The sequence below is a fragment of the Equus quagga genome, chromosome 1, assembly GCF_021613505.1.
Source record: "Equus quagga isolate Etosha38 chromosome 1, UCLA_HA_Equagga_1.0, whole genome shotgun sequence".
Taxonomy (NCBI): Eukaryota; Metazoa; Chordata; class Mammalia; order Perissodactyla; family Equidae; genus Equus; species Equus quagga.
In genome coordinates, this window is record NC_060267.1 from 174,849,575 (window position 1) to 174,872,398 (window position 22,824).

The 22,824-nt window shown below is 37.2% G+C and overlaps 1 protein-coding gene across 9 annotated transcripts in view; it reads right to left on the minus strand.

The window, feature by feature from the left end:
• The window catches only part of TFDP2 (transcription factor Dp-2), a 166,619-nt gene that overhangs the window by 37,415 nt on the left and 106,380 nt on the right, over positions 1 to 22,824 (minus strand). For 6 of the 9 annotated variants that reach the window (XM_046670782.1, XM_046670806.1, XM_046670774.1 and 3 more), the window contains 3 exons: positions 9,881 to 9,984; positions 4,034 to 4,155; positions 2,083 to 2,130 (listed from right to left, as the gene is read on the minus strand). In XM_046670782.1, the coding sequence (XP_046526738.1) occupies positions 2,083 to 2,130; positions 4,034 to 4,155; positions 9,881 to 9,984 (274 nt within the window). The remainder of the gene's footprint in view (positions 1 to 2,082; positions 2,131 to 4,033; positions 4,156 to 9,880; positions 9,985 to 22,824) is intronic. The other 3 variants (XM_046670790.1, XM_046670809.1, XM_046670799.1) reach the window with 2 other exon arrangements.

Genomic DNA, 22,824 nt, shown 5'->3' on the forward strand with positions numbered 1-22,824 from the left:
TTTCTTGAGAAACTGACCAGCTCTTGCAAATGACTTCTTATAGCTGTGTAAAACACACTCAAAGTGGTACTGTCAAGTGGTAAGAAGAGGACAAAAGCTTGTATATATCAGTGTGAGAATATATATATAAATCCCCGGGGAAAACTAATATAAACACAAATGATACTAAATCAACAGACAAGACACTGAAGAGATGGATGAACTAATCTCAAGGTTAATCTAGGGTTGAGAGCTGGCTTTTTGAACCTCAACGCTTGGGAAAGGGAAACAAAGACTTTTCACAGTATTACAGGAAAACACAGTAAATTTGGAGGAAAATAAACATCTGTAAAAAAGATGTTTTTTACGTCAAAAAAAGCACACGTAAGAATCCTTGTGGTTTAATTGGAGGGGGTGGTGGGATTCATTACAGAAAAGTTTTATTAAAAAATAAAAAGGGTGGGGCCGGCCCTGTGGCCGAGTGGTTAAGTTCGTGTGCTCCACTTCAGCGGCCCAGGGTTTCACTGGTTCGGATCCTGGGCGCAGACATGGCACCGCTCATCAAGCCATGCTGAGGCGGCATCCCACATGCCAGAACTAGAGGGACCCACAACTAAAAATACACAACTATGTACTGGGGGGCTTTGGGGAGAAAAAGGAAAAATAAAATCTTAAATAAAATAAAAATAAAAATAAATACACAAAAAGTCAATAATTAAAAAGCACTAAGAAAAAAAGCCACTGATCCAAATGCAGAAAGAGAAAGTTGAATCAATGGCTATACCAACAAATTTAATCTAGTACTTTTATATGTGATCTTTAGAGTTCTCCCTCTTATGAAGGAGAGTAAAAAGATCTTGTTCTTTACAGATTTTGTAGTACAAAGATGCCACCAATCATAACCATTTTAAGGCCTTAAACACTGCAAATACATCTATTAGAACTTGTACTGCTGCCGCTGCCAAGGATAAACACCAGGAACGACTAGTATGAGTCGGAAAGAGGAATTTCCATTAGAGAGACATTTAGCCATATATTTCTATATACCAAAGCAGTTCCTCAGACATGATTTTATCTGTTCAAAATAGTTAAGAACCAAGAAACAAGCAACCAAGGCCACCAAGAAACTACAGCACGGCCAGTGTCAATGCAAGAAAACACACATTCTGTATGTATAACACCACCATCCTCACTCAGAGCCTATTCACCTTTATTTTAGACTGAATTCTAACACATTTGGCCATCTAGTTTCTCAGTGCACAGCAAATAAGAGATAGCAAACTAGAAAATGGAGAAGACAGAAAATTATTACATGGAGAATGGTGACCTAAGAGGAGAAAGGAGACTAAAACTCCACTGAAAAAAGGAATTACAAAATTTTAAAATTAAAAATAAAATGTAAAAAGCATAGCTGTCAAGGTTTTACTTAAAATACTAACACTTTTACAGAATTCAACTGCACCTGAGACTGTGTCTTATTTTAACATAGTACAACATTAATATGGTACCTAGTAGAGTGGCTTGCATGGAATATTGAACTTAAGTTCAAATAATGACCCTAAAGTGATAGTTTTTAATCCTGGAGTTTCTGACCTGGTAGGCATTTATATTTTATTCAAAAGACCACAGGTAATTCTGATGCATACTGAGAACTGAGAACCACTGTCCTAATAGTCTAAGGAAAGGTTATATTATATTTGATATATTATTTAAGAAAGAAGTGAGAATTTACTATGATCTTAAATGTGTTCAATAAAACTTGTTTTTAAAAGGGTGGGCATGTTGGGGTCATGTGAAAGTGTTCACCTTGGTAGAATACTTCATCTCCCAAAAAGGAGGGGGGGGGGGGGCTAAGCGGCATACTATCAACAGCCCATCTACTCACAGGATAATTTCTTTTGAAATCATACAAATATAATAAATTTATGTCATAATGAGTGAAGTAGAATACTCAGTGCAGAATGAAATAACGGTAGACACTCAATGAAGCTAAAGTTATGTGAAGAAAAACATCTCATTACTTAAACTAGAGCGCAGCCTCGGCAGCACACCCCTCTCTACACAGCAGCACCTCCCAAACAAAATATTTACACTTATACTCACCTTTCTGAAAAATCAGAGTCTATAAATTCTCTAGCCCGTTTCCTATCACTAAAAAGAAAAAAAGATAACATAAAAAGAACATATATAAAGACAACTTTACTTCATGAATAATTTGTTGTAATGTCTAATTCCACACTGAATATATCCAAACACAAAAATTAAGAAATGTAAAAGATATGTACATAAAATAAAAACAAATTTTATCATAGGACTAAGAAATCACACCTAAAACAGTCATAGTTTAAAATGAGCTCAATGAAACTTTAGGGAAGAAAATATTGTAGATTTACAAAGGAGAAGGTACACAAAAGTTTTATTCACTCTAGAATGACTGACTGTAAAAACACTAGACAATCATACCACCTCTGATATAAAGCACAGCTGGGGCTGAAAATATCCAAACCCTGATCAGTTCCAAAGTGGGCAGAGGCCTAGCTGGTGCAGGTTTGGTTTTTGTGTTATAATCTCTCGAGGCTATGTAGAAGTCCAAGCCAACTTTTAGATCTACATGAGAATGTTCTTAAGGACTAAATAAAGGTCACGGGATTACACGTGATTCTGTAATTTCATCTCATGCAATAATGGAAAGATACGTATACATATGAAACTCTTCTGTCTCTAAAGTGCATATACATAGGCACATGTGTGTATGCACGTATATGAATATGTATATGGCTTAAATTACTTTGCCAGGATTATTTCATTAATTCATTTAATATCCTTAAAACAAGGAGATTCTTACTCAACCAAGATTTACCGTCTGCTTGCTAGAACTCACAATTCTAAGTCAACGATAGAACTACCAGTGCAGTATGCCATCATGGAAATAACTTCTAATGTGACAAAAAGAAGTTTCCAGTCATTTGTCTTAGTATTTCTTTTTCTCTTATGGAAGGAAGAGATGCTAAAATGATAAGGGGTGGAGAAAGGTTTGGTAAGGGTATCTTAAAGGCAAAGATGAAACATGTAAAGGTTTGATACTGAAAGTGGCAAACAAGTAACGCAGAAAAGATATTGATTTAATTGCCCAGGGTTTAAAAAGAATCAAGGGAAAACAATGAAAATTCTAACATATATGGGCCTCTTTTTCCTAGTTTCCTTTCTGGTTTTTAAGGAAATAAGAATGCACAGGGGAAATTCTGAGAATAGGCAACATTTAATATTTAACTCTTTTCTAATGTTTGTTAAAGCAATATAAAATATAGTTTTTACATCTCCAAAGCAGCTAAATGTCATAATCAAAAAAGCAGTCCTCTTTCAGAGCTGAAAAAAGTCAGAAGACTCAGTTACAAGTTACTGTACTGTTTTTCTCTGTTTAAAAATGTCTGCTCCACTAGGTGCCCATCAAGGGATGAATGGATAAAGAAGATGTGGTAGATATACACAATGGAATACTACTCAGCCATAAGAAATGATGAAATCCAGCCATTTGTGACAACATGGATAGACATCGAGGGTATTACGCTGAGCAAAATAAGTCAGAGGGAGAAAGTCAAATACCATATGATTTCACTCATAAGCAGAAGATAAAAACAACGACAAACAAACACATAGCAACAGAGATTGGATTGGTGGTTACCACAGGGGAAGGGGGGAGGGGGAGGCTGAAAGGGGTGATGAGGCGCATGTGTGTGGCGATGGATCATAATTAGTCTTTGGGTGGTGGACATGATGTAATCTACACAGAATTCAAAATATATTACGATGTACACCTGAAAGTTAAAAACAAAAAAAAAAGACTGACGAGGGATGGATTAAAAAAAAAGATTGCTCAAGAGAGGATTTATATCTAAGATAAAAAGTGAAATAAAATAGGTGATTTAAAACATATTAGCTTTTAAGAACTAGACTAACATAAAACAAGAACAGAAGGTAAGATAGTGAGAAAAACAGGTCAGAAGTAAAAGAAAAAAAAATTTTTATAAATGGTAACATGCAACAACACTCTTACCCTGGGACCCAGCCAGCAGCTTCTGCTATGTGTGTCTGAGTAACCATTGCTGGTGCAGGGGTGTATGGACTCCCAATCAGAACACTTCCTGAACTGGTTAGCCTCTGTGGTGTACTTATAATCTGTAAAGTTATCAGGACAAAGAAAACAATATTCTTAGTTATTAAGAAAAGCCTACAGGCAGAAAATAATGTTGAATGCTAACCTACATACAAAGAGGAAACATTACTGCCTAAAAGGCACTTAATATCAATCATCTAAAATATGGGTAACACCTTTGATTCGCTTATATCCTAGGATCTTAAAGTACACGTATCCTGAATACTGATATGAGGTCACAAAACAGGTTTCAACAAGTGAAGAACAATTTGGAAGGATTAAGCTAGCAACTGATAATATTTTAAAAATCAGAAAAATTAAAAGCTTTCTTTGAAATTATAGAAGCTAATTGCAGTTGAGCTTGGCTGACTAGAACTAGGGTCCCTGCACATCAGATCTTCACAGTCCCTTACAGATGCAAAGATGATACACAATTTGGATTATTATACAGATAATAATATATCTTTTTTCCAAGAAAATTTCCTCATGTCATTAAATACTCTTCAAAGACATTTTAAAGACTGGAAAACATTCCATCATGTGGATTTATTATTCCTATTGTTACGTATATGGATATTCAATTATTCAATATTCTAAGTAATGCTGTGATAAACATTTTTGCATAGTGATCTTGGCCTTAATTTCTATTTCCTAAGAATAGACTCCAGAAAAAGAATTAATGGAACTAAGAAAATGGATTTTTTAAAAAGTCCCTTGATAATGTGTTACCAAATTACTTTTCAGATCTTACAATTTTCACTGGTGAATAGAACATGTTGTTTCCAAAAATTTTTCTAATAATTAATACAAAAACCAATTTGGTATCCTGGTAATATCTTTAAAAGTATTTTCTTAAAACAAAACAAAACAAAACAAGAGCACACTCTAGCGAATGGGGGTATTAATAAAACAAGATTGACCTATGTGGGTAATTGCTGAAGGGGTGGATGCTGGACACACAGGTTCTATTTTTGTATAGTTTTGAAATTTTCCATAATAGTACAGTTTTGCTTAAATCCCAATTAAGAGGGAAAAGCATCAATATGGACTACATATCATTTTTTATTGACAGTTCTTAGAACAAAAGAAACAGTTCTATTTCTCTGCCTTATGTAAGTCAAAATGCTAACTAATTTTTGTCTCTGATCAAATGAAACCTGTTTCTGCAGCTAGAGTTTAAGCTCAGTCATTGAGTTAGTTGCTAACCTGCTCCATACTGAACCAAAGGGAAGGATTCATCTGGATTTCAAGCTCAGTTCAGACTTAGTTATTAAAGTCTACTCAACACCTATTCATTTACTAAGCACTTAAGAACTTGAGTTACCTTCTGTTGTGTTTGGTACTATGCGAATTTGGGGCTAGGGAGATATTACTAGATACAAATGCTTAGGAAATAATTTTAATAAGTTAACTATGTAGCAAAAAAAATTAAAATGAAAGACAATAAATACTGACAGATGTCTGGAGAATTCTGATTCTCTACAATATGCCAAGGACTATTAAACAAGGCATTCAGAAGCCTGCCTCATGAGAAAATATGAACACCAGACAATGTGTTCTTACCTCCTACCCCTCAACACATCCCACCCTACCTCCTCCCCTCCAACTCAGTGCCAGATCCTCAGGGGTAGAGAGAGCGTCTGCGGGGCCCAGCACAGCACTAGGAGACACTCACAGGAAAGGCGCAACAGACACATACTGAACTGAGACAGAAGACCCAGCTTTTAAAATGATGGAAAAAGTAGCTTTTCTGTTCATTGACATGCTAAAAAGGATTATACAAAATTCAGTAAGAAAATACTCTACCACATAAATCAAATACAAATACTCCACAGTTCTCACCCATTACCATCACACATTCAAATGTCCTCTATCACTCTGACCCTGACTGTGACAGCTTAAGAAGGAAAATCTCCGTATTTGGTCGGTCTCTGGTCTACTCTATTCCTACAACAGGAGTCTCCAGAAAGCAATTCTCAGCATTCTGACTCACCCTCAGAACAGACTGCATTACTTCTGCAGTTTTATTACTAAGGGGTTCATTTTCTATATCTGCTCTTAGTAACCTGCAGGCTCAGTTTTACCAGATTTAAAGGGCTTTGCAGGAAAAAAAAAGAAGAAAGGAGGAAGGGAGATAATACATAGAGAAAAACTGGTTATCTTTATTGAGAATGACTTTGTAAATGAATTGCTGTGCTCTAGTTTATTTTTTCTTCCTCCGTGTCAGCTTGTCAACTAATTTTCTTTGCTTCTCTGAGCGTGACCAGCAGTACTCTGTTCCCTTCTCTCAGCACAGGGCCTGGTACATAGTACAGCAGTCCCGCCTTACCCATGGTTTGACTTTCTGTAGTTTCAGTTACCTGCAGTCAATCTCTGTCCGAAATTATTACACGGAAAATTCCAGAAATAAACAATTCTTAAGTTTTAAATGGCACACTGTTCTAGGTAGCAGGATGAAACCTCGTGCCATCTTGCTCCCTCCTGCCTGGGACGTGAATCTCCCTTTGTCCAGCGTATCCACACTGTATACACTACCCGCCCCTTAGTCACTCAGTAGTCCTCTTGGCTATCAGGTCAACTGTTGTGGCATCTCAGTGCTTAGGTTCAAGTCACCCTTATTTGACTTAATAATGGCCCCAAAGCAAGAGTAGTGACGCTGGCAATTCAGATACGCCAAAGACAAGGCATAAAGTGCTTCCTTTAAGTGAAAAGGTGAAAGTTCTCCACTTAATAAGGAAGAAAAATAATCATATGCTGAGGTGGCTAAGATCTATGGTAACTTTTATTACAGTGTATTGTTATAATTGCTCTATTTATTATTAGCTATTGTTAATCTCTTACTGTGCTTAATCTATAAATTAAACTTTATCATAGGTCTGTATGTACAGGAAAGAACACAGTGTACATAGGGTTCGGTACTACCCGCAGTTTCAGGCATCCACTAGGCATCTTGGAACACGTGCCCTGAGGATAAGGAGGGACTACTCTAAGTCCTGAATAAACATTTCCTGAAGGAACAAACTGGAGGAATGATAGACTTGAACTGGAAAGACAAGTTAGAAGCTCATGTGAGATGCAGCGAGTTCCAAAACTAGGACAATGAGAGCGAGCCTTAAGAAACAAACCAGAGGAAGGGCGACAGAACTTGATCAACCACTAAACAAAGGCAAGTTAGTTAATAGTGATGATGAGCCAGATATACTTTATAGTACTGAACTTTAATTCTGAAATCCTAAATTAAAATCAAGAGGTAAAAACATACTTCTAATATCCAGTTGATCTGAAAAGGAAAATGAATATTTATTTTAAATTTCAGTGCCCCTCCCCCTGAAAAAACCCAAAGCATCCTTAATTTAAATGTAATCAAGTGGTTTCTTTGACAACAGACTACAGTTAGGTTATGAAAATTATATAGCAATTGAAGCTCATTCTTAAGACTTTTTGCCCTCAATCAACACATCTTATGTACTACTGCCATCTACAGTAAGAAAAGCCAAGAGAGCACCTATATTCTGAAGGGGAAAACAATCTATATAATTTTAAGGTGTTATATTAAAGGTTTTCATTATTTAACCAAATTTTAGTTTTCACCATAAGAAACATGTAGTTTTTGGAGGGGATTGTCTTTTTTTCTTCTTCTTCTTTTTTTGGTGAGGAAGATTGTTGCTGAGCTGACACCTGTGCCAATCTTCCTCTACTTTGTATGCAGGTGCCACCCCAGCATGGACTGATGAGCAGGGCATAGGTCTGTGCCCAGGATCCAAACTTGCGAACCCCAAGCCACTGAAGCACAGCACGTGAACACAAGCCACTATACTACTGGGCGGGCCCCAAAACATGCAGTTTTTAACCATGTTAAAATAAAGATAACCATGAGATTGTCTTATACAGACAACCAGATACCTATAAGAAAAGGGCAAGTATCCTAAACTAAAACAACTATTACTAAACTAGTTTCTTCAAATATGGAAAACAACTCAAAACTCTTTTCTTAGGGCTTTTTGAAATTTCTACCACTAAGATTTGGCTTCCAAAGAGACATGTGAAATCTAAAGGGTGACTGAGAAAGATGATTGTAAGAAGCATATAGGTGAGGTTTTATCAAGAATTTTCTAACTAAAAAGTTTTCTAAAATCATAAGTAAGAGATTGAAGGTGAGGGGACAATGTTCAAAAGAGACTAAAGAGGAGAAAAGAGAAATGGCTCTAATTTGGGTTATAACAATTAGGAAACCAAAAAGAAAACTCTGATTCCTGCCTAAGAACTTAGAGCTGCAAAAGGTACCTCAGAGTCAGGGACACACATTAAGGCCTTGGGCTGGCCTGGGTTAAAGGAGAGCCCCTGGTTTAACCTCCTCTCCTTCACTGACCTTCGTTGTGCTGATTCGGAGGTTTGCTGTAATTGGGTAGGTGGGGTATACGACACTCATCATGGCCAGAACTAAAGTGTGCAAAGGCTCACACGTACATTGCCTCAAATTGACAACAGGAAGAAAGATGATGTTTCCAAAAGAGGAATTCAAATGTGAGCCACAGCAGCATCACTGAAATACCAAGAGGAAATAGTCGCTCAAAATACAGGAGCACTGTAAGTACCAAACGCATAAAAGTTCAGGTACGTTTGTTTAATTTTGGTGTTTATATAACCACATTCCAAAATAAAGACTTCAAAGCCAGGTGCCTTATCTCATCCGCACCTACTGTAGTGGGTGGTGAGGGGCACATGCCTAGCAAATGTTCGAGAACATACCCTGAACCACCTCGAAATGGGGACACTTACCTGAGCTTAGGTCTCTAGGAGCATTAGATGACATTCTTCACATAGTTACAGTAAATTGTGTAAGATCTTTAGCTTGAATTCTGCAGATGATTAACTGTCCTCAAGTGACCAAGAAAAATGTCATGTCTAGAATGTCTTAAAATCTTAGACTTTCTGAAGGCGTTAAGTATGTTGAAAGGTATTTTTGTCTAAATAATTTTGCATTTCACATAGTCCACAATACTGTACATGATGGGCAAAATTTATCCCTATTGCTCCACAGATGAGAAGATGTAAGCACTGACAACCAAAAGTTATCGTTCTAATGTTTGCGTGCTTTTGCTAATGGTGGGTAAGGCCATTTAAATTAGGTATAGTTTTTTGAGTAGCTGCATGCAACTTTGTTTATAAATAAGCCTTTCCAAAAGTGCTATATGCTTCAAGGTCTAGCATAACTCAGAGAAAACAGTTAAATATTTTCCACTTTTCATCCATTATTTCTAATGTTAAATATTAAAATAAATTGGCGTGTTGTTTTTCCCCAAATTTCCTTCAATCAAAGAGTTTAAAATTAATAGCTCCAGACACAGATTAACTGTTGGGTCATATTCAAATTACATGTAAGTACATAGTTTAGGGCAGTAAAGGTTATTATATAAGAAACAGAAAAAAGGAGGAAAACAAAACATAACAGATTTCAAACCAATCTAATTAAACAACTAAAAACAAGACAACTCTCACATAGGGAGCAAAAACCTTAATATTACACATCCAAAATCCACAGATCAAATATGTGAAAACGAAACACTGAAGAGCACAATGCATTTCTTTTCTCAAGACTTAATCAGTTACATTCAGATAAAAACAAAACTTTTTACAAAAGTGATTGAGACAAGAAATTAACTGGAATATTTGACCCAAGCATCTTTTGTACAATTATCAATCTTACTAAGCAAAGTTTCAAATTCTAAGATTTGATGATTTTCTTACCATTTGGGGTCCAACATTCACATTTATTGGTCCTAAGGTTTTTGGTAAAATCTTTGTTGGTGAGTTGGTGCTGGAAACTGGAAATGCAACAAATGAAATGTTACCTGAAATGATATCAAAACATGAGGTTAATGTTCTTCAGTATCAAGGCCACGTTCTATCTATGCATCCATGGTCCTAACCCCAGTTTTGCTTAAGTAATTTATAATTATCTTAGTAAGTAAGTTACAAACAAGAAGCCTTACTGAAAAGTCATACTAACAATTGCTTTGTTGTACTGTATACAATTTTTCGTTCTGAAATGAAAATTTATAAAATAAATAGTTCAGTCTACCTGGCAATTAACTACTAGACTTTTAGTTGGTGTTTCAGAGGGACAAGTATTTAGAGAATACGTAATGCGAATCACAGTTTATATCAGAGCTGAGAAATCTAGTTAGTTTTTTACTAGGTATCATTGAACAAAAAAGATGTATGAAGTAAAATAAATATCTATTAGAATTTCTTTATTGTATAATATAAAATATACTAAAAGTTGACATGGTTTTCAAAATGCTGAGTTGGTAGTTTTTTGAGGTTTTATTATAATAGAGAAAAAGATATGATGCTGCTTAGTGATGCTGGAAATCATGGGATCTGTACAATGTTTTCTGGTGATTTCAACACTTTAAATTTCAATTGAAGGTAGCAAAGTGCTACCCCCAAAACAAACAAAAAAATCAATAACTTTCTGAACTAAAATGATCAACAACTTAACTCCTCAAGACAAACTTCAGTCTACGAACGTTTCTCCTAGAAGACAACAGTGTAATCTAATTTAACAAACGAGATCACCCAGGGTGTACGGGAAAGAGGGTCAATATTAAAACTCTGGGGGAAAACCAACATTTAAGAGGACTAGAAAGATAGCTCTTTCTCAGTCTCCTTCTTCAGATGGTCCCCTCCCTAGCTCTTCTAAAGCTTGTCATACTTAATCCCTTTCTCTTATCTCCTAAGTCTCAGCAAATACTCACCGCTCCTGCAGTAAGGAGACCAGGCCAACGGGCTAAATTATACCTCTTCTTCCTCAGCCTGTGAACTTACCTGCACCCTCACACAGTTTTACTGACATCTCTCTGAGTGGAAATTCTCATGGAAATTACTCCTTTCATACCTGCTCTGCACTTCCTGTCTCTTCAGGAATCTCACTCAATTACCTATCTTGTCTCCTGAGTTTCCAGCTCTACCACTTGCTCCTCCCCTTCAGTTTCTCTCTCTGCTCATTGGTTGTGTATCATTTTCCTTCAATATCCACGTTTTGAAACCAAATTCTTTATCTTTCTCGTGCCCACTCAGCAAGTACCCAAACCTGCTTCTCCTTCCTCTTGTCAGTCTTGGAATATCACTGAGCCTTAATATACGATCATCATGCACCCAGCGACTCAATTCAGCAATAGTCAACACCCTCCTCCTTCAACTGAACACCAGATCCTACTTGTCATCTCCTCACTCTGGTTCCCACCACTGGCACTTGTTTAACTGGAACTTTATCAGATCTGGTTTGAACACAGTTATCCTCCGGCTCAGCAGTTCACACCTGTGGCTGCCCAATGGAATGATCTGGGAAGCAACAGAAAGTACCAATGGCTGAGCTCCACCCCCAGAACTGCTGATATAACTGATCTGGAGTGAACCTGGGCATTGGACTGTTAAAAGTTTTCCAGATGGTTCCAACGTGCAGCCAGGGCTGAGCACCACCGGATCTGCTACTTCAAACAGCTTTCCTAGCCCCTCCACACATCTATAACAAATCAGTCTTTCACCTGGAGAAACTGTTCTGGACACTCCCTTACCTGAGGCTTTCAAAGACTCCACAACACTTCCTAACCACCTCTCAGACTCTTCAACACGCCACAAAGTTCCTGTTTGGAAATCTCACCCCTGCTCCCTGCCCGGCTTCGTCTTCAACTACTCCCTCCACATGCACCCTAACTCCACTCTGATTAAATACTCTGCAGTTCCGGAAAGGCCCCAGTTCAACCACCCCAGCTTTGGCACACACCTTCCCTTCTGCTGGGACAACTCCTACCTTCCAGCACTTCAGAACGGGATTCCAGTCATTTTCTGAGCTATCTCTATGTGCTAGAGTCTAGGCTCCCCACGTACACATCACTGCATCAATGCTTGGGACAACAGCGCGAAATATATAATTACTGACTCCATTTCACACACGAAGAAACTGAGACAGAGTGAGGTTTGAACATATACAAGGTCCCATAGGTAGTGAGGGCCACAGCTGCACCTCCACAGCCCCTGCTCTGTATGTCGCCTCCTCCTTAAAAGCTGTCCCCAGCCTCTGTGGTCTAGGTCCTGGATGCTGGCTTCTGGCTTTTCGTTAACCTGTCATCACTCACTTGCAGTTCTCCGGTAAGTGGGCTATGTCTCTCAGCTTTGTATCCGAGCAGCTGGTTTAGTCCCTGACCCAACAAGCACACAGAACTATACAAACTGTTTGATTAGCACAGATTGGAGCTCTCACCTTCCCTCATCCGGATGCCATACTTACTGTAATGTAGCTTAAATTGCATAAAAAGTAACAACTTTTTAACAGGTCTCATAACTTATACTGAGTTTGTTTTTAAAATAGGACTGAACAACCAGCATTATCAGTTTCCTTACTGTGTAACTGTGCAACTGATTTTTTTCAATATAACATGTATATCTTATCAATTGCTAAAGATTAAGGTTATTATCAATACACTCCAAATATGGTTATTCACCTGTTTAAGAATCCATCTAACTGGAGAATAATAATCTATGATCCTAGGGGGAGGAATAGTTTTATAATTTTTTTTTCTGCTTTTTCTTCCCAAATCTCCCAAATACATAGTTGTATATTGTAGTTGTGGGTCCTTCTAGTTGTGGCATGTGGGACGCTGCCTCAGCATGGCCTGATGAGCGGTGCCATGTCCGCGCCCAGGATCTGAACCTACGAAACCCTGGGCTATTGAAGCTGAGCACTCACACTTAACCACTTGGCCACCAGGCCGCCATGAGCTTTATAATTGATAGCCATGTGCTGTAAACTCAGTCCCAGGCAGAAGAGGAACACATCACAGACCCATGTGAGGAAGAACACAGCCCTGAAAAAGTCTGGTTATCAGATGGTTTTTAAAAATGACCTTAATGCTGCTGAATATTTAAGATGAGAGCATCTCTTATACATCATGTTAGAAGCAAAAGTCAAAAACTTGCAAAAATACTTAAGCAAGAAACACAAAAAGAGATAATTAAGGTTGGGGAACAGACTGACCATAATTTTAAACCTAACACTAAGGGAAAATTAGGAATATAAAACATTGGTCAAAAACAAAAAGGAAAACATCATTAAAGCCAGATCTGTGATGTCAGTTAACACCAAAAGAATTTAGAGGGAACTTAATAAATTTGACAAACTGATTCTAAAGTGTATCTAGAGGAGTAAAGGCAGAGAACAGGCAAGAAAATTCTGAGAAAAAGGAATAATGGGGAAGTGGGGAACTTTAGCCTAACAGATTTCAAAATTATTACATAGCTGAAGTGACTGAAATAATGTGATATTGGCTAAGAAGCAGATAAAGAAATGGATAAAACAGATATTAAACTCCAGAAATTGCTTCATTTATACATGAAAATTTTATGTACGGTAAAGGTAGCATTTCAAATCAATGGGGAAAGGGTGGATTACTTAATAAATGTTGTTGAGACAAGAAATTGTCCATTTCAATAAAAGAAATCTTAGGTTTTAATTTCTCATTTTGCACAAAAAAAACTCCAGAAAGATAAAATATTTAAATATAAAAATCAAAACTATGAAAGTATTAGAAGAAACATAATAATTTTTAAATAATTTACAAATGAGGAAGGCCCTTCTAAGCATGTTTCAGAATTTAGAAATCTTAAGTGAAAACAGATCGACAGATTTGACTATCTAAAAATAAATATTTTCTGAATAGCAAATAACTCAATAAACTTAAAAGACAAATCTCAGACTTAGTAAACAAATTTGCAACACATAGGTCATACGGAACAATAAAAGACCTCAAACAGCCAAAGCAATTCTGAGAAAGCAAAACAAAGCTGGAGGGATTACACTCCCTGATTTCAAAGTATACTACAAAGCTATAATAAGCAAAACAGCATGGTACTAGCAGAAAAAGAGACACACAGATCAAAGGAAGAGAATCAAGAGCACAGAAACAAACCCACACATTTATGGACAGCTAATTCTTGACAAATGATCCAAGAATATACAATGGAGAAATGAAAGTCTTCAATAAATAGTATTGGGAAAACTGCACAGCCACATGCAAAAGAATGAAAGTAGACCATTATCTCAGATCATACACAAAAACTAACTCAAAATGGATTAAAGACTTGAATGTAAGACCTGAAACCATAAAACTCTTAGAAAAAACATAGGTAGTACGATCTCTGACATCAGTCCTAGCAGTATCTTTTTGAATATGTCTCCTCAGGGAAGGGAAACAAATGAACAAAAATGAATAAACAGGACTACATCAAGCCAAAAAGGTTCTACACAGCAAAGAAAACCATCAACAAAACAACAAGACAACCTACCAACTGGGACAAGATATTTGCAAATCATATATCCAATAAGGAGTTAACATTCAAAATATATAAAGAACTCATATAACTCAACAACAAAAAAACCAACCTGAATAAAAAATGGGTAGAGGCTATGAACAGACATTTTTCCAAAGAAGATAGACAGATGGCCAACAGACACACGGAAAGATGTTCAACATCACTAATTATTAGGGAAATGAAAATCAAACCACAGTGAAATATCACCTCACACCTGTCAGAAAGGCTATTTTTAAAGAGACAAAAAGTAACAATTGTTGGAGAGGATGCAGAGAAAAGGGAACCCTCCTACACTGCTGGTGGGAATGTAAAATGGTGCCATCACTACGGAAAACAGTATAGAGATTCCTCAAAACATTAAAAATAGAACTACCATATGATCCAGCTATTCCACTCTGGGTATTTATCCAAAGATCATGAAAACACTCATTTGAATAGATATATGCACCATGTCCACTGCAGCATTATTGACAATAGCCAAGACTTGTAAACACCTAAGTGCCCATCGATGAATGAATGGATAAAGAAGATGTGGTATATATACACAGAGGAATACTACCCAGCCATAAAAAGGTGAAATCTTGCCATTTGTGACAACATGGATGGACCTTGAGGGTATTATGCTAAACAAAATAAGTGAGACAGAGAAAGACAAATAGCATACGATTTCACTCATGCAGAAGATAAAACAACAACACATAGATACAGAGAACAGATTGGTGGTTACCAGAGGGCAAGCGGGTGGGGAGAAGGTGAAAAGTGTAAAGGGGAGCATTTGAATGATGACAAATGGCAACTAGACTTTTGGTAGTTAACATGATGTAGGCTATACAGAAATCAAAATACAATGATGTACACCTGAAATTTATATAATGGTATAAACCAATGTTACCTCAAAAAAAATTTATTTACTTAACTTCCCACTTTTAAGTCGGTAACAATAAGATAATACCTCAAAATAAAACTAAGCTGAGTACACGAAGAAATATAAATGTCAGTGATCATATAAAAAGATGCTTGATTTTAATAATAAAAAATATATGCTTAAAAAACAAAGAAACCTTTTCATCTACTACATTGAAAAAGATTAAGAACTTTGATAAGGCCCTGAGTTGGTAAAGATGGGGCAAAATGGGTGCATTAAAAATTATTTATTGGGGCCGGCCCTGTGGCCAAGTGGTTAAGTTTGCACGGTCCACTTCGGCGGCCCAGGGTTTCGCCAGTTTAAATCCTGGGTGCGGACATGACACCGCTCATCCATCCATGCTGAGACAGCGTCCCACATACCACAACTGGAAGGACCCACAAGTAAAAATACACAACTATGTACCAGGGGGCTTTGGGGAGAAAAAGAAAAAATAAAATCTTTAAAAAAAAAAATTATTTACTTGGTACCTACTATATGTCAAGTACTCGTGCAAGTGACACTGTCCCCCGAACTCAAGAGGGAACACACTCTGTTGGTGGAGGGAGTATTGACGAGCCTTTCTAGAGGGCAGTCTGACGTTATGAGAAAGGAGTAATGGGACTGCGTGTTAGAGTACGAAATTTTAAATAAATGCTTTAAAAACAATTATACACATTTTAAAGCCTCTTTCCACCTCTGCAAATATCCTTTCAAATGTCCTCCGTTGCCTAGGTGGCAAGCTGATTCCTGGCCTCTGCAACAACATCGCGATTAATAATGGGCATATCTTCTGACCAGCAGTTCTTCTGCTAGATATGTATCCTAATACACTGAGCAGATAAGAACAACTATACATGTCCTGGGACTACAACATTGAGCATAAAAGCAAAAACCTGGGAACAATGTAAATGTTTAAACATCTTTTGGTAAACATATATGATAAAATGTTATACAGCACCTAAAAAATTATAAGTACGTACTGCCATAGAAAAAGCTTTCCATTATTAGAGAATACGATTCGTATGATTCCATTTATCTTAAAAACTACATACACACCTAAGTTTGCATATGCATGAAAAGTCTGGCAACATAAACTACAAATTTAATAAAGTTAGCTCTGGTAGTAGCATGGAAGAATGTTTTACACTTTTATTATTTGAAAAAAAATTTATTAACATGCATGCATTTATTTTATAATTTAAAAAGCTATTGCTGGGCCCAGCCTCATGGCCCAGTGGTTAAAGTTCCATGTGCTCTGCTTCAGCAGTCCAAGTTCGCAGGTTTGGATCCCCAGCGCGGACCTACTCCACTCACCAGCCACACTGTGGAGGTGACCCACATACAAAAAAATAGAGGAGGACTGGCACAGATGTTAGCTCAGGGCTAATCTTCCTCAAGCAAAAAGAGGAGGATTGGCAACAGATGTTAGCTCAGGGAGAATCTTCCTCAGCAAAAAACAAAAAACAACCTACTGCCATTCTGAAGAAAAAAAAGAGAGCAAGAGAGAATCAGTCACAGCTGCTAAAACAAGATGAGGATCTATTAATGAAGTATCTGTGTTTTAAAGTTCGTAAAAACGAAATCTGCTTTAGAAGCAGTTAAAGGGGCTCCACTGGGATTTCAATAAGTGTAATATCCAGAAATAACAGCCATGTATTTAGACATAATTTACTTTCACCAAATCAACTAGTTTCAGCAGCAGAAATATAATATTTTTTTTTACTCAAAAGGATATATTTAAATAGGTTACAAACATCCATTCTCCCAAAATTTCAGCCGGGTTAAGAGAAGTAAACCAAACCAAGTCTAAATAAGTTTTCATAAGTGCCTGGCCTTCATTCATAGCTTCTTGGCAACAGGGGCTCGACACCGTCCAGCAGCCAAATCCTGGCACTTGATGTATTTATTAAAAACAAAAATTTAAAGACCTGCCTGGATTTGGGTTCTGGCAATTCCCTGAATTAACTAAATGAGATCAATCACCTAGGGAAGTGGCTAGGAAAAAGAGCTAGAAACTTATGCCAAATCTTGGCACAGGCACAAAATTTTGGCTCAAATTTTATTTCAAGTTCTTGAGTAACTGGAATCTTTCTGTTTTCCATTTGGAATTGTCTAGACAGCAAAGATTTCACTCATAATTCTTTAGGGGGTTCCAGTTACAGTTAATCACCTTCAATATATCCAATTAGAATGAAAGATTCAGTCAAATAATTGCGGTTTGTGTACATGATGCCCGTATAAGTTATTTTTTCACAGGACTGACTTTCCGGAAATTTTTTTTTTTTTTTTTTTTTGCGTGAATGAGCTTTTGGAAAAACTTTCTTCACCCAAGTCTATATCACATCCTCCTAGAAGAACCAAGGTAGTAATTTACTGTAGGAATGAACACACCTATTTTATGGGTTTATAAATATCTCAAATCAGAAGGAGTAGTATATCCCATATCTACAGTGTCTAACTTGGCAGAATAAGCCAACCCACAGCCCTAAATAAAAGTTAAAAAATGACCTGGCTGGCGGTGGTATATGTGTTTGTCAAACTCGTAGAACTCCAGGCTAAAGACGGTTGCTTCTACTATATGTAAATTACACCTTAATAAGAAAATGATGGGAAAAAGTGAGGTAGGCAAGTGCATATTTACTAGTAAGAGGCTAATTATAGATTATACAATCCTCTTGCTTTTCCTCTCTCTTACCTCAACTGTGGCTATTTTATTAAAATTTATTTGTAAACAGGTAGTTCATGTATTTGTCTACATTGCACCCCTGTAGCTACTCTCTTTTACAAGTCTCCTGCACCATAAGTCTCTCCCTCTCTGCTGAACCATTCACATCAGCACATGAGCATGTGTTATGTTTTTCATCTTAAAAACAAAAAACAAAAACAACTTTGCTTAGCCATGCAAAGCTCTCCACCTATCAACACACTTCTGTTGGCCTCTACAGCACAAAACTCACAAAAATCAACATTTGCTGTCTCTACGTCTCTACTTTGTTTTTCTTGAACCCACTCCCATCTTCCACACCCCACAGCTTCACTGAAATACTTCTTGTCAAGATCATCTCCATGTTGCTAAATCCAATGGTCGATTCCCAGCTTTCAACTTAACTTTAACCTACCAAGAATAGTTGACTTTTTAATTTAAATCACATCTTCCTTTGAAATAACTCTTCAGTTGGCATCCAAACCACCATTCTCTCTTGGTACTCCTCCTAACCCACTGGCTTCTCCTTCTTATCTTGGTTGCTGGCTCCTCCTCTCCAAAAACATTCCGGGGCCCCTACGTCGGCCCCCTCCAACTTCTCTCTGTCAACTGTTCCTCACTAGGGGCTGTGATGACTCTTGTGTATACTTCTCCAGATTAAACCTCTCTCCTGAACTTCAGATTCACATATCAGCTGCCTATCTCCATTTTGATATTTAACAGGTATCTCAAACGTAACATATCCGAAATCTAACTCCTGACTGCTCCCCAGCCCACCTGGAAACCTCCTTCTCCCATCTGTCTCTTCATCTCAGTAAAAGTCAATTCCATTCTTCAACTGTTCAGACCAAAAAAAATCACTGGTGACTCCTCCCTTTCCCTCATATCCTACATTCAACCCATTAATAAATCCTCTTGGCTTTATCTTTAAAATATATCTTGAAGACAACCACTCCTCACCCACTCGACGCTACCACTCTGGTCTAAGTCACCAGCTCTTGCTTGAATTACTGAAATATCTTCCTGACGCATCACCCACCTCTGCACGGGGCCCACCCACCACTCGATTCCCACGCTGTCCAGTACAGTAGTCACTAGACACAGGTAGCTACTAAACACTTGAAATGTGGTTAGTATGACTAAGGACCTGAATTTTAAATCTATTTAATTTTAATTAATTTAAATTTAAAACTGAAGCAATATAAAATATTTTCCCATTAAATACAGCTTTACTGTTTTGGTAGTACTGCATTTCACCTCACCTGTTGAAAAGTTAGCATCTAAATTGAGGGCCAGCACCAGAAGCCTAGTGGTTCAGTTTAGTGAGCTCCACTTCAGCAGCCCGGGTTCAGTTCCCAGACGGGGACCTATACCCTCTGTTAGTGGCCATGCTGTGCCAGCAGCCCACATATTAAAAACAGAAAAGACAGGCACAGATGTTAGCTCAGAGCAAAGCTTCCTGAGCAAAAAAAAATTTCCCATCTAAACTGAGATGTGCTCTGAGTGTAAAATACACATCAGATTTTGAACCCAAAACATGTACAATGTCTCATCAATAATTTGTTTACATTGATTACATGTTGAATGTTAACATTTTGGATATATTGGGTTAAATAAAATCTATCATTAAAATCAATTTTACCTGTTTCTTTGGACTTTTTAAAATGTGGCTACTAGAAAATTTAAAATTACCTCAGTGGCTCACATTATGCCACCGAACAGCACTGTTCTATCCCCACTCAACAGTCAGGGTGATCCTACTATGTGGCGTAATTCTCTTCAAACCCTCCAGTTGGCTCTGCATCTGTCAGCGAAAGTCCTCACAATGGTTTACTGAGCCCTGTGTCACCTGTACCCTTCCTTTCTGACCTGATCACCTGTCAACCTCCATTTCATTCCACTACAACCACCCAGGCCACTCTGTTGTTCCTCAAACCATGCCAAGCAAATTTCTGCCTCATGGCCTCTGCCCTTGAAGTTTCCTCTGCCTGTAACTCTCTTCCCCCACAGATCTCCGTGCCTTATTCCCCAGCTTCCTTCAAGTCTCTGCTCAGTTGTTATTGCATCAGAGATGCCTGCCCACCCTATATCAGCGCTTCCTAACTTAACATGATTTTCACCAGAGTATTTATCTCTGTATGATATATTGCATATTTATATTCACTTGCTTATGTGATTATTATCTGTCCATAACCCACCCACTCTCAGAATGTTAAGTTCTACAAGGACAGGGGCTTCACTATTTCATTCCCTGCTCTATATCCGGCACCTCGCACAATGCCTGGGACATGGCAGAGTTCACCAAATATTTGTTGGATGAATGAATGAACTGACGGATAGATGGATGAATCCTGAATGTCTGCATGGAAGCACATGATACAAATTAATGAGACAAGAGTACACAATGAGCCATCCCCAACCACCACCTAACCACTCCTTTCCCCAGTGACAGCTACTGGTGCCAGTTTGTATCTAGTTTGTATCTGTATCTTCCAGAAATATCTAGGCATATACAAACATATATGCATAAATATCCTTTTTTCCTTACACATATGGTCGAATACTACATCGGTTTGCATGTTGTTTTTTTCCCACTTAATACTGTATCTATCTTAGATATCTTTCCATACCTGTATATATAGTTCTACCTCAATATTTACTTTGTCAGCTCCACAGCATTTCTTTTCATGGTTCTAGCAGTTTACTTATTGAGTTCCTTAGTAATGGAAAAGCTTTTAGTATTACAAGCATTATTAACAGTAAAATCTTTTATTACTACAAGTAATACTGCAATAACATATGTCTTTACACATAGTGGTTGTACTGACTGGCTGCACCAATTCACTCTCCCTTCAGAAATATATGAAAGTGTCCATTTTCACATTTTCTTATCAACTCAGTAGGTTATCAAACTTTATTTTTGTCAATTTTTAGGTTAAAAATAGTATTTCATAGTTTGATTTTCTTTTGCTTTTAATTTACTATTATGAATAAGGCTGATACATATTGTTTAAAAGTCATCTAAATTTTCCTTCCTGAGAATTATGCCCATCTTTCTATTGGCTGTTGGTGATTTTTAATTGGTAGAGCCTTTTTAAATTTAAAGGAATTTAAGTGAATAAGTACATTCTTTCTTTTACCCACTGTAAATATTTTTCCTAATTTGACATTGGTCTTTTGCTTTTTTTTTTTTAAGATTTTATTTTTCCTTCTTCTCCCCAAAGCCCCCCAGTACATAGTTGTATATTTTAGTTATGGGTCCTTCTAGTTGTGGCACATGGGACGCTGCCTCAGCATGGCTTGATGAGCAGTGCTAGGACTGCACCCAGGATCTGAACCAGTGAAACCCTGGGCTGCCAAAGCGGGGCATGCAAACTTAACCGCTCGGCCACGGGGCTGGCCCCAAGTCTTTTGCTTTTATCCATGATTTTCTTTGCACATTTTTAAAAAATGTAGTCAATACTATAGTTCTTTCCTTTTATGACTTTTTTGTCATACATAAAAAGGTCTACAGAAACGAATGAGGTCAGAGAAACTACAAAGTTTATTTATTTATCTTTGCTCCCCACCCTGGAGATGCACATTTTACAAGGGCATGCTGTGTTTACTTATCTTACAGGTTTGGCATTTCCAGTTGTATATGTTGTTCTTCAAAATTAGTTATCATTAATTATATACTAAGATTATATCAAACATCTCCTATGTCTTCTTATAATACTTTAATGCCTTCATTTAAGATTTTACATCTTTAATCCATCTGCAATTTACTTGATGTAAGAAGTGAATAACTCATTTTTTTTTCTAGATGGCTACTTTTAGTGAATAATCCACTCCCTCTCCCCCAAGCTGATATGAAATGCTACTTTGCTCATTTACTTATTTGGGTCAATTTATTGACTATTTTGCCCCACTGATCTATTTATGTGACAGTATCATATGCTTTATTTCATTCATGATTAACATCTCCAGCAAAGAATAAATAGAGTCAGAAAAAGAAAGTGTCAAGCATTTCTTTCTTCCCATACTACCCTTTTAACTCTTTGTTAATAACTGTTATAAAGGACTATCGATCAGTTTCAAATACAGTACTAATGAGGTCAAGTCATAGGTCGATCCTGGAATAAGCCAATTCATTCTGCAAAGAGAAAGGATTCCACAACCTTACGACTGTATTTCTAATTTCAGCCAGCCATCTAGAAAGCAATATATGTCACTGAAGAAAGAGTGGACTAGGGAGAAAAGACATGGATGGCTCAGGGACATCTATCACCTTCATCTGCAAAATAACTCAGGACCAATAGATCGACAGCACTGTCTTCATGAATGAGACATATATTAATAACAAAAGCAATCTGAAAAGACAGCATATCCAACTGGAAATACCCAACCTGTGAGACAAGTGAAATACAGCATGTCCATGTATAACGTGTATGTCAGGTTTAGGGAGTAAAGGTAAATAAACCCTGCAGTTACCCTGACTTCCTTCATTTTTATGTTTGAACATACTCAGATTTTTTAAAATAAGTTTTCATTCTATTAATAGCTAGCTACTAGTATAGGTATAACGTGCCCTACCCATCTGCACACAATAACACTGCTATGCTCTATTTTGTTGCGCTTTTTTGTTGTACTCAATCATGTTCAAAGTTCCTAAGATTAAATCTGAAGGCCATCACCATTACTAAACTTTTTAACTTGGGTGACCAC